This window comes from Marmota monax, unplaced genomic scaffold (assembly GCF_021218885.2).
Source record: "Marmota monax isolate L192 unplaced genomic scaffold, Marmota_monax_Labrador192_F-V1.1 WCK01_AAM20220418_F8-fsc00039, whole genome shotgun sequence".
NCBI lineage: Eukaryota > Metazoa > Chordata > Mammalia > Rodentia > Sciuridae > Marmota > Marmota monax.
In genome coordinates, this window is record NW_026693602.1 from 5517558 (window position 1) to 5529658 (window position 12101).

Sequence of the window (12101 nt, forward strand, 5' to 3'; positions counted from 1 at the left end):
CCAGAATGTTTTGAATTTCAGATTTTTAAAATTTTGGAATATTTGCAGATACATAATGAAATATTTTGTGGATAGAACCAAGTCAAACATAAGACTCATTTGTTTCATATACACTGTATGTACCTAGCCTGAAGGTAATTTCAGGCTATTTCCAGCGTGCCGTTGTTTTGACTGCAACTCATCTCAGGAGGCCAGGTATGGACTTTTCCTTTGGGGAATCATACCTATGGTCCCAAGCCTTTCAGATAAAGATATATTCAATCTGTACTACTGTAGTTAAGAAATCTAAAAAATCTTAAATATCCAACAATTCTTTAATGGCTATTATAAGAGTAAGATATTTATTCTAATGAAATAAAGTAGAAGTGAGGTATTGGTAATAGTTAATAGTACCTGCAAAGTTTCAGATTTTAGAGCATTTTTGGATTTTGGATATTCAGATTAACAACATCAATCTACAGTAAATAAACTTCTCACATTTAGTCATCTGCTTACTTTCCTAAAAAATGGGCAAATCATTAAAATATTTATATATATATATATATGCATCCTTAATGATACCATTTACCACACACTTCTAAAGCAATCTAGGCAGACGGCAAGATCCTAGAGTAGTAAGCACAAGGAAATCGTCCAAGATTTAATAAAACACATTCCCATCGATAATTACAATGCTGGATGATAAAGGTCCAAGCCCAAACTGATCGGGGCTCACCACCCATCTGAAGCAGTCCTGACACCATGCAGGAATCAGACACCTCTCCAGATTTGTCCCTCTAGATACAAGGAACTGTGTGTTCCAGGCTGTGTTCAAACCGTTTAGTTGGTGAATAATTTTTCTCAGTTTGAGCTTACTATCTTGAAAGGGTAACTCAGCAAAAACAATGATTAAAAGTCAAAGAATAAGCAAAAGGCAGAATTATCTTGGGTACACACCTGGGAAGCTGCCGAAGCTGATCAACCTTGGGCCCAAGAAAACCTTCAAGAATAAAGTACACAATACACCAAAACTGCGACCAACCAACGTCACAGGAAGGCATCATTGAAGCAGCAATCCAATGGTGCCATCTGCTGGCCAATTGTGGAACCGCCTCAGAAACTTCAGAACTAATAAAATAGCTGGTTTTCATTACGCTTATCAGACCTGGTTCCTGAATAAATTTGGTCACCTTCAAGACAAGCCAGCAAAAATGAAGACAATATTCAGCAACATAAAACAGCTTGGATGTTGACTACATGGTATATTTATTCCTTTCAAATTCTGAGACAGAGTCTTGCTAAGTTCCCAAGGCTGGCCTTGAATTTGTGATCCTCCTGCCTCAGTCTCCTCAGGTGCTGAGCTTGACTACAGGTGTACACCAGCATACCTGGCACAATATATTTAAATAGAACTAATATAGATACAAGCTCAGTTGTTCAAATTAATGGAGCACAATTTGGTGGCTCTCATTTTCTTACACCTGGCCCGCACCCTTGGTGACTTGATCTCCAATCCTTATCCAGCACCTAGAAGACTCTAAGCTTCCATTGTTTGGTTACTGTGAAGATTGAGTTGAGCAAGATGGACCGGCTAGGTGACAGCTACACCTCTTCTGCTTAGTGATGCTTGTCTTCTGGACTTAAGAGCAAGCTACTGGCATTTGAGAGAATGTGCCACAGCCACTTCCACATTCTTTTCACTGCTTTTTCTAACAACCCTGAGAACCAGGTGTCCCACTGGGCATTTTACAGACAGTGGAGAGTACCTGCACCGCGGATGGCTGCCTGTCATCATCTCCAACCGTGTGGCGCCTGCCTGTGAGGGAGCAGCCGGGCACACACAGCCGCCTATCCTACGTGCCAGGAATAGACAGAGGTCAAGTTCCACCTCCTCCACCCGTCAGACGTCATTGTCATTACAGCACACAGCTGGTACAGCACAAAGTGTACAACGCAGTGTCACGACCCGCCTGGCATTACCGGAGATATCAAATGAAGGTCATGACTCTACCCAGAGTGTCTAAAAATACACGGCCCAACAAGGCAAGAGACCTTTCTTACCAGGCGTCAGTCACAGACTAGACAAGGACGCCTCAGTGTTTTCCAGAAAAGGCTGAACTTTTACCTTCAGTCGCGACAGCCTCACCTAAAGGACATCTCTGAGGAAAAGGAAATCCCTCCCCAAGAAAAGCTGGTCTGACAGCAGCCAACCGCTGCATCAAGCTGGGCTTTTCCAGAATAATCCTCTGAACAGTCAGGCCAGAAAACACAGACCAACACCAGTGACCTTCATCACTAGCATTAGTCAGTATCTGGGATACCAAGAAAACGGTCATTTTTAGTTAAGAAAGCCAGAAGCAGTATTCTGCTGACAGCATAGTTCTCTCCAGGTCAGGGGTCCACCAAACCCAGTCCAGGAGCTGCTGCACATGGCCACACCTGTTTTTTGCTGCCAGTAACCGAAGACATTCTTCTTTTACATTTCTGCTTAGAAAGTTTTTGTGTGTGGACTTGGTTTTCGTGTTTGTTTCTGTAGTACTAGGGGTGAACCCAGGGGTGTTTTACCATTCAGATATATTCCTAGCCATTTTTATTTTTTTTAATTTTGAGACCAGGTCTCACTAAGTCACCTAGGCTGGCCTTGAACTTGTGATCCTCCTGCCTCAGCTTCCTGAGTGGCTGAGACTGCAGGCGTGTGCCACCCAAAGTGTGCCAGCCCAAAGTATTAGTATTAGTATGGGAACTAACAGCTCACACACAATCAATACGTCCTTGGGTCTGTTGATCTAATGACAGTGAAATGAAACATACGTCTTTCTCCTTCCCAAGACTTTTCAGTAATGAAGTTCCTATGGCCAAATATGTTTAAAGAACAAAGCCACAGCCAGGATTGGGGGCGTACACCTGTTGTCCCAGTCACCTGGGAGGCTGAGGCAGGAGGATGGCAAGTTCAAGACCAGCCTGGGAGCTTCATGAGATCCTGTCTGAAAATAAGATTAAAGACAAACAAGGGCTGGGGATGTAACTCAGAGGTGGAATGCCCCTGGGTTCAACCTCAGTACCGTGAAAAAAAAAGGACAAAAGGCGAATATCCTGTGCTAAGAATCACAGCTAAAGTGTTTCTGTCCTGCCCAGAACAGATGAAATCAGGGCAAATGTACTAATTTGAAAAGAAAATGCCTAGTGGTGGACACATACATCTTACAGGTGTTTGCCGAGTCTTCATAGAGAGTACCCTCTGAAGAAGACATAGCTGAGTCCCGCACAGTGGTGCATGCCTGTTATGGGAGTGACCTGGGAGGCTGAGGCAGGATTAAGTTCAAGGCCAGTCTCAGCAACTTAGTGAGGCCCTGAGCCACCTAGTGCCACCCTGTTTCAAAATACAAAAAAAAAAAAATAAAAGGGCTAGGAATGGGCTGGGATTGTGGCTTAGTGGTAGACACAGGTTAGATCCTCAGCACCACATAAAAATAAAGGCATTGTGTTGTCCATCTACACCAAAAAATAAATATTAAAAAAATAATAATAATAAAAGGGCTAGGGATGAGGCTCAGCAGGAGGGTGCTTGAGTGCCAGCCCAGCATGCACGGGGCCCTGGGTTGAACGCCCAGCACCACCCCCACACAGAGAAAGATCAGTGATATTGGAAAATAAGAAGGATGCTGTCAAGAAGCCACACACTTGGAGGAGTCCCAGGAAGACAGGGACAGGTCTGAGTTCAGAGGAACCACAGTGGAGGGAACTGCAGGAGCTAACAAAGGCAAAGGTGGCCCTTCCAAGGGTGCCCTGGAGAGGCTTCAAGGTAAATCTGCCCACAGGGGGGCAGGAGAGGCCGAGGGCCAGCTGTAAGGCAGTCCATTCAAGAATGAAATCCGAAGCAGCCACTGGCCACAGCTTTCCCTCTCACAGGAAGAGCCTGGGAAAGATGGCTTTGGCTGCTGGGTAGAAACAGAAGGCGCCAGAGAAAGTGGGCGGTGTGCCACAGAAAGGCTTCCAAGGCTGAAGCAACCTGCAAGAGCAGACCATATCAAGATCTTGCTGTGGACCTGAGGGTACCTACCTACCAACCACCTGGGGACTGACCCAGGGACGCTCCAACACTGAGCCACACCCCCAGCCCTTTCTATACACATATTTATTTATTAATTTTTATTTATTTGGTACTAAGGATTGAACCCAGAGGCACTTAACCCCTGAGCCACATCCCCAACCCTTTTATTTATTTATTTTTTAAATTTTGAGACAGGGTCTGGCTAAGTTGCTTAAGGCCTCACTAAGTTGCTGAGGCTGGCTTTGAACTTGAGATCCTCCTGGCTCAGCCTCTGAGTAGCTGGGATACAAGCAAGAGCCATGGCACCGAGCTCCGTTTTTCAAAAGGCAAGAGGTTAGACCGTGGGACACAGAATGAAGTCCTCCTTGCTTTAGGGAAGGTAGAGGTCAGGTCCTCAGGAGGCTGCCTCATACATTCTCCAGGGAAGGCCAGATGCCAACTCACCAGACCCTCTTCCCACTCAGCTGACAAACTGCTCTTCGGAGAGGTGGAAGGAGAAAAAAAGCAAACATATCTACTTGCATTTAAAGCTCCTATTATAGACACAAAACAGATTTCCATGAAAGGGGGGCTACTGGAGAACTAGAAAATCTCTAGAAATGTAAAATGACTGCAAAACAGGAAATTTCAGAAAATGTCATGAAATAAAGATAAAGGCATTAAAAACATGAAGAGACTTGGGGGAGAGCTCCATAAGGCCAACAGTCTAACAGGGGATCAAGAACAAGAGGCAATATAGTGGTTAAGAACAGTCCAAGAAACAATGGAATGTTCCCTGTGCTAAAGACTGCACCTGCTCAACAGGTGAAACTTTAGAATACCAAGGATAAGAAAACTTGTAAATTTCTATAGACAGACAGTTCTCACAGTGATATTTACACTTTGGAGGCAAAAGATTTTCATTATTGGCTTGGGTTAATTTTCTGTAAGTTTTGGAAAAAAATAAAAAACATCAAGTCATGAAATTATTTCCAAATAAAATGCAGCAGACTCTCGTTGATAGTTCACATCCATAAAAACAAAGCATAAAAAGGAAACAGAAAAACATTATATCCAAGGAATTATTAGAATTGTCAAATAACTCACATTGTAGCCTGTGCTGGACCAGGTACTGACAGTCCCGGTGCGTTTGCAGACCTCAGACACAGATGGGCAGCAGAAGCTCGCCCAATCCCACTTCCTTCTTCTCTTTCCCCAACCAAATATTGATTACTAATCTAAAGAGCACCTCCATGGAAGGTATGATGGCGCACACCTGTAATCCCAGTGGCTCGGGAAGCTGAGGCAGGAGGTTCATGAGTTCAAAGCCAGCCTCAGCAACGGTGAGACACTAAGCAACTCAGTGAGACCCTGTCTCTTAAGAAAATACAAAATAGGGTTGGGAATGTGGTTCAGTGGTTGAGTGCCCCTGAGTTCAATTCCTAGTACTAAATTAAAAAAAAAAAAAAGAAAGAAAGAAACTTATGGCGGGAGTCTAAACACTTAGCAAAATGAGTCCTCACTGGTGCACCTGTGCTGCCTACCTGGGCTGTATGTCAGAATGAGATGTTCGGGTTCTACTTGCAGGTATTAAAATTCAGAAGATCTGGGCCTTACATTTGTTTGATAGCAGAAGGAAAAAAAAAATCATTCTTTCCCTAGGCCCTCCTGCCCATGTCCCCAGCATTCTGAATCCAACTAGGTTTCAGGTGTTACTCTGACACTAGGCAGAGACAAGGGTTCGCAGAACAAATCCAAAATATCTTAATTCCTCTTTTCACAATAGTCCTAGTTCGCTTACCAATATCAATGCACAATGCCCTCCAAAGTTCTGTTTATTAAAGTATGATAATAACTATTAAAATAACTATCAAGGCCCTTTTATAAGGTCTGATTACTCATTGGACTCCTAACAACAAATATTGAGGCTGTGAGTCTCCTTTCTTCTCCATACCCCTCCTTCCAAGAAACCAGAAGATAATCGCCTCACTCTTTAGTGAACAGAACAGACAAACCTTGCTCATATTTATCCAAGGATCTACCTCGATGACAATGTCAGCCTCAAGTTCTTCTCACCAAACTGCATGAATTTGCCAACTCCTTCCTTTCTGTCTTGGGGGTAAATGCTCTTGCTTAGGGGTCTGCTGAACTGCCTCGGGCCCCAAACTCACCATCTTAGCACTCTTCCAGAATCCTCTTCATGGCTTCTCAAACTTGTCAGAAACACCTGGGACACTTGTGAAATATACCAATTTGCCAGTTTTCTCAGGAAATTGATCCAAGCAGATAGGTGCAGAAGCAGAAATCCGTATTTTAACAAGTGTCCCAGATGATTCTGGAAGTACCTCTTTTCCAAAGAGGTTTCCCACTGCCCCCTCATCTACCACTTTCTTTCAGGTACTCCCTTCCAAAGTACCCTGCCTTCCTCCAAAAGTAAAGATTTCCCTACTGATTTGTCTTCTCAATTCCTGTTGCAATCAGCCATGTGGTACAAAGTAACAGTTGGCCTTTTAAGTGTACTGGTGTTCAACGCAGAATGTGGATATACTCTTTCATCTCATTTGCCTTTTCAGGTGACGTCTACCATTAGGAGTCAGCAAACAAAGTTCAATAATGTGCAAATGTTTGTATGTAAGTGGGCTGAAGATGGTTCTAGAGCCACGGTTATTAACTCAAGAGCCCCCCACAGTTCACTGTATTGAAACTGTTACCACCAAGTGCAACAGGAAAATGATACCTTAGTTCTCCCACAAGGAAAGCCATTTAGTCTGTAGAAGCTTGATAATTACAAGCTTTCCCATTTCTTCTCTCTCATAAGCAGCTTACTCACAGTCAAGGGACCTCCTAAATAAAGCCACCTCCTCAACAGAGTTGGTATTTGCTTTTAAAATTGTACCAAGAAAAAAGCATTGTGTTCCAGCGGTGAGCGGTAATCCAGCCAACTCTTCATTATCTGAGGAGGGATCTGGGGGCCAGCACTGACATCCCACACAGCGCCCACTGCAACTCAGCTGGTGCAGTAACTGTGGCAGCAGCTGCCTCCTTATGGGGGCTGCTGTCTTGGCTTGAGGAAAAACGTTGAGATCATCTCCCAGTTCCCCTTTAAATCCGAAAAACCTAGCACTTGAAACTTAAAAGGGACTGATCTCATTTTCCCAGTAACTTTTTTGAGGTAGCGTCCAGGGTGCTCTACCACTGAACAACATCACTCCCACATTTTTCCCCCCATAACAAGGAGTCACTAAAGTTGCTGACAGTGGTCTTGAACTGTTTTTTTGTGGTGCTGGGGATTGAACCCAGGACCTTGTGCATGAGAGGCAAGCACTCTACCAACTGAGCTATGTCCCCAGCCTCACGGGTCTTGAACTTGAGATTCCCCCCTGCCTCAGCCCCCAAGTAGCTGGGATTACAGGCCCACATCATGCCACACCCAGTTCATTTCCCCAGTAACTGATAATTGCCAAGAGGCATAATTAGGAAAGGAACTCATTATCAAATGGGTCCAACTGTTGGGACTCATTACCACGCCCCACAAAAGACTGGAGGGCAGAACAGCTTTTAGCTCCTCCAGAGCCTGTCTTACCTGTGGGTATAAATTTTCCAACTTTGGAGCATGTAACAGTCATCTGTTTAGCATGCCTGAGGCCCTGGGTTCAATTCCCAGAACCCAATAAAACAAAACACTTCACTCCCCCAGAATCCCCACAAAACTGGAGTTTTATTATTATCTGGCTCAGTAATATGGAAACCCAGGGGCCCCCTATTAAGAATTCTGATTTAGTAGCTCCATCATCCTCATTTCTAAAAGCACCTGCAGGCAGGTTCTGGGCACTGTCTACTTTACAAAGGGCCTCTTTGCTCAGGCCTCTCCCCTCTGGCTCCTGCTTTTCCCCAACAAAATGCTTTACATTAATCTCTTCCAATTCTAACCAGGCTTCAAGGCCTGGTTCAAGGACCAACCACTTGTACAAGCCTAAAAGGATCACCCCTACTGAAAGGGACTTTCCTCTCCTTGCACCCTGGTGCCATTTGCAAATCTTTAACCATAAGAAAAAAAGGGGTTTCATCTCACTGAACAGCTCTTTCTTCCCCAAGGCTCAGCTCAACAGTGGTTTAATTTCTTTTCTTTTGGTGCTAGGGATGGAAGGCAGGGCCTGTGCATAGGGAGCTCTACCATGAAGCAACCTGGATGGGCTGGGAGGTGGGTGTTGCTCCGTGGAGGAAAGCTTGCCTGGCATCTGTGAGACCACATTCCATCCCCAGCACCGCACACATGCTGTGCACCACACACGCAAAAGGAGCCCTGCCAAATCCTTGGATTTATCTTTACCTATAAAGTCAAGAGGATTTATTTATCTTTTAAGAACTTCATTAAGTACACCTATATCAGAAGCCTAATATTTCACCCAGGTACAATGGCAGATGGAGGTAATCCCAGCTACTCAGGAAGCTGAGGCAGGAGAATTTCAAGCTGCAGGACTGCCTGGGCAATTTGGGGGGACCCTGTCTCAAAATTAAAAAGGCCTGGGGTTGTAGCTCAGTAGTACAGCATCCCTAGGATCAATGCCCAGTAGTGGGGGTGAGGGTGGAATTGACTCTAATTAACAGGACACAGAATGACAGAAGTATTAAAAGTGGGAGGCCGAAGATGGGTGTGGTGGCAAACGCCTGTAATCTCAGTGACTCCGGGAGGCTGAGGCAGGAGGATCGGCAAGTTCCAGGAAAACCTGAGCAATTTGGTGAGATCCTGTTTCCATTAAAACAAATGGCAACAACAGAAACAAACAAACAAAAAAAGACAAACGATAGAAAACTAGGGATGTAGTTCAATGCTAAAGTGCCCCTGGGTTAAACCTCCAGTACAAAACAAAGAGTGGAAGGCTTAAAAAAAAAAAAAAAATCCAATAAATGTAACACCAGTCAACGGTACTGTCATCAACACGACTTTAAGGAAATTCAGAACATCTAGGCCATGCCAGCCACAAGATCAAGTTAAGTGTCGTCCAGTTTTTTTTTTTAAATATAAAAATATTCCTAGGTAGTGCAATAAGAAGTGTGACCAACAGAAATAAATTGTAGCCTTGGAAAGGACTGACTTAAGGTAGGTCAAAAGCGATAAACACGAAAGCCCAACACGCAGGGTCCAGCGGAACCCGAGCAGCGTTCCAGTTCTCCCCAGATGCGAGCCCCAGGGAAGCCGGGGTAAGGGAGCAGAGGCCAGGGGGCCGGACACTGCGGGAGAGGGCGGCTCGCGGGCCAGACCCGCGCGCGGCAGCCCAGCTTCCCATTCATTCGGGCTCCAGGCAGCCGCCGCGCTGGGACGGCGACCACTCACTCACCTGTCCGGGAACACGACCTCGCGGCGCCCGAGGCCGCCGAGACCGCCGCCAGGAGCCGGGAGGACGCGGGCCGGGGGACGATCGCGGGCGGGGGCGAGTGGCGGCGCAGCCCGGGCGCGGGCAGGCGGCGCAGGCCGGGGGCGTCCCTCTGCAGCAGGGCGGAGCAGAGCCGCCGCGGGCTCTGATACATGCCGGGCGCCGCCGCCGCCACCACCGCCGCCGCGGCCGCTCCGCGCGCCCGAGGACCGACCTGGATGGAGGGGCCGAGGCCGGGGAGTCGGTCAGGCGCCGGGCCGCTGCGGGCGGACGCTCCCGAGCCGCTTCTCACTTCGCCGGGGCCCGGGAAAGTCCCGGGCAGCCGAGGCCGAGAGGGGCGAGAAGATGCGACAGCGGCGGCGGCGGCGGCTCCGTCTGCCGCGGGCTGGCGAGGGCTGGAGTGCCACCGGCGAGCGCGGCGCGCTGACAAAGCGGGCGCCACCACGCGGGAGCCGGAGGGGGGGCTCGGGGCCGAGCGCGGCGCGGCCGGGCTGCAGCCACCTGGCCCGGGGCAGTCCTGTTTGCAGAGGAAGGGGGACTTCAGCAGCGACACAGGGCGGAGGCTGCAGGAGGGCCAAAGTGAAGAGCCTCCGCTGCAGCGATTTTAAACAAACCAGCGACCCCTCCCTCCGGCCGGAATGGAAGCACCCATAGGCTGGGAATCCCGAGACAGTTCCAGGGCTGTGGCCCAAGGGACACGTGTGTGCGCGCGCGTGCTCGGGCACACCCCTTGGGCAGGCTGCGTTGAGTTAGACGAAATAAAGCACGATAAAGCACTGACTGTGTGCGAGGGCGAAGCTGACTGCAACCTCGACCCCTTTCCGCGAGGATGCTCTCTATCCTCAGGCAATGGAGGCTGGAGGCGCCCAGAGAAATTAAACCAAATGATCTGTGCCACAGATGGGTGCTAGAGGCCCGCGATTTGTGCAGGGTTCATAGAGGAGTTGGCGTTTGCGCGGGCCACGTCGTGGAGGTGGAGAATTCACACCTGTATTGGGGGAGGGGGAGCATGGTGATTCATACACGAGGAAAGCAAAAAAGGCTGGAGCGTAATTGGGGAAGGCACTCCTCAGTTATGTAAGATAGAAGCTGAGGCGTGAGAAGACAGAAACTTGAATTTGTGGTATTGTGGAGGGCAGAGGATTCTAGACGGACTTCAGGTGAGCCATCGTTTTGCGAGCAGCGCCAAGGATGTGGTCAGTGTTGTGTCTCTCTCTGGTCCATAAAAAGGCAGGAGAAAGGAGACCAGTGAGATAAGGGATATCCTAAACCTGCACCAGGTGGATGGGACTGGAAAGAAAGTGGGTGAGAGAAATATCTCAGGTAGAGTGGGCGGCTGACGATGACTAGCCAGGAATGGAAGTGGAATGAGGAGGAGGGGAAAATGCAAGGCTGTATTCATTTCTGAATGACTTACGATTTAGAAATGTATTTTGTTGGTTTTCCCACGATTGTGCTGATTCCCCTGCCTTATGGACTTGGCAGCTTTGGCTCACCAAGGATATTCAAACTATTTTCCAGACCTGCGTTGAATACCTAGGACACCCAGAGGGTGTGGATGAATCAGCTGGCATAAATTGACAACTCCCGGATACGAGCTCCTAGGCACGTCTGAAACACTCCTAGTCTCAGTTTCCTTATCTATAAAACAATCATACCTTAGTCATTAGGTGAAATAAAAGTGATAATAAAATTGACCCATAAAAAGTGTTTTGCAAATATAACAAAACGTTGATTTAAAATCTAGATGACAGGTATATGAATGTTCACTTTCAATTCTTTTTTTCTTTCCTATATGTTTGGAGATAGTCATAAGAAAATGCTGGAGGAAAGTGTTTCGAAAATTAAAGAGTACTGTTCAAATAGCAACTGTGAAACTGGGTGTGGTGGTGCATGCTAGTAATTCCAGCAACTGGGAAGCTGAGGCTGAAGGAGCACAAGTTCAAGGCCAATCTGGGCAATTAACCAGTTCCTGTCTCAAAATGAAAATGAAAATGGAAAAAAAAAAATAAAAACATGAAAAGGTTGGGTGTGGTGGGGATATGGGAGTGTAGGTTAGTGGTGGATGGCTTCCCTGAGGCCCTGACTTTAATCCCCAAATATGAATAACTCCAATCTCAGCATAAGCGAGGCCCTAAGCAACTCAGTGAGACCCTCTCTCTAAATAAGAATCAAAATAGGGGTGGGGATGTGGCTCAGGGGTTGAGTGCCCCTGAGTTCAATCCCCAGTAAACTTCACCCCCCACCCAAAAAAAAAAAATGTCAGTGTAAGGCCCTGGGTTTGATCCCCAGCACCAGCACCCACCACTACAACAAAAACAAATATACACTGTCATTGTTAAAAAAAAGATTCGAGTGCTGGGGGTAGATCAATGGTAGAGCATGTGAAAAAACAGCCTCTATCTCAGAGCAAAGCCTGTTCAAGGAAGGGACGTGATCTTTGTCCTTGGAAAAACCCACAGAGCGCTCCTAGGCACATTCCCACCTTGCTAAGTTGTTTATCTACAAATAACAGGAGAGATCTGCTGCGCCAGGTGTCCCAGACTCAGGCTAGGTGGGGATCCATACCAACCCCCTAGCAGCCACCAATCAGCATGAGACAGGGAAATACCTGGGATGCCAGATGACCCTCCCAGTAGTTTATGGTGGTTGATAACATGTTGGGAAACCATGTAGTTCAGCACATATACCCCTCTTGGCTTAAACCAATCAGTTCA

General features: G+C 47.0%; 1 protein-coding gene across 4 annotated transcripts in view; it reads right to left on the bottom strand.

Annotated features, from left to right (window-relative positions):
* The window catches only part of Noct (nocturnin), a 30324-nt gene extending 20547 nt beyond the window's left edge, over positions 1-9777 (bottom strand). Inside the window, exon 1 of one of the 4 annotated variants that reach the window (XM_046459592.2) lies at positions 9349-9777. In XM_046459592.2, the coding sequence (XP_046315548.1) occupies positions 9349-9538 (190 nt within the window). In that variant the 5' untranslated portion in view covers positions 9539-9777. Of the gene's footprint in view, positions 1-936; positions 1710-1745; positions 9283-9348 lie in introns of those variants that run through there. The other 3 variants (XM_046459593.2, XM_046459595.2, XM_046459594.2) reach the window with 3 other exon arrangements.
* Between the last annotated feature and the right edge of the window lie 2324 nt (positions 9778-12101).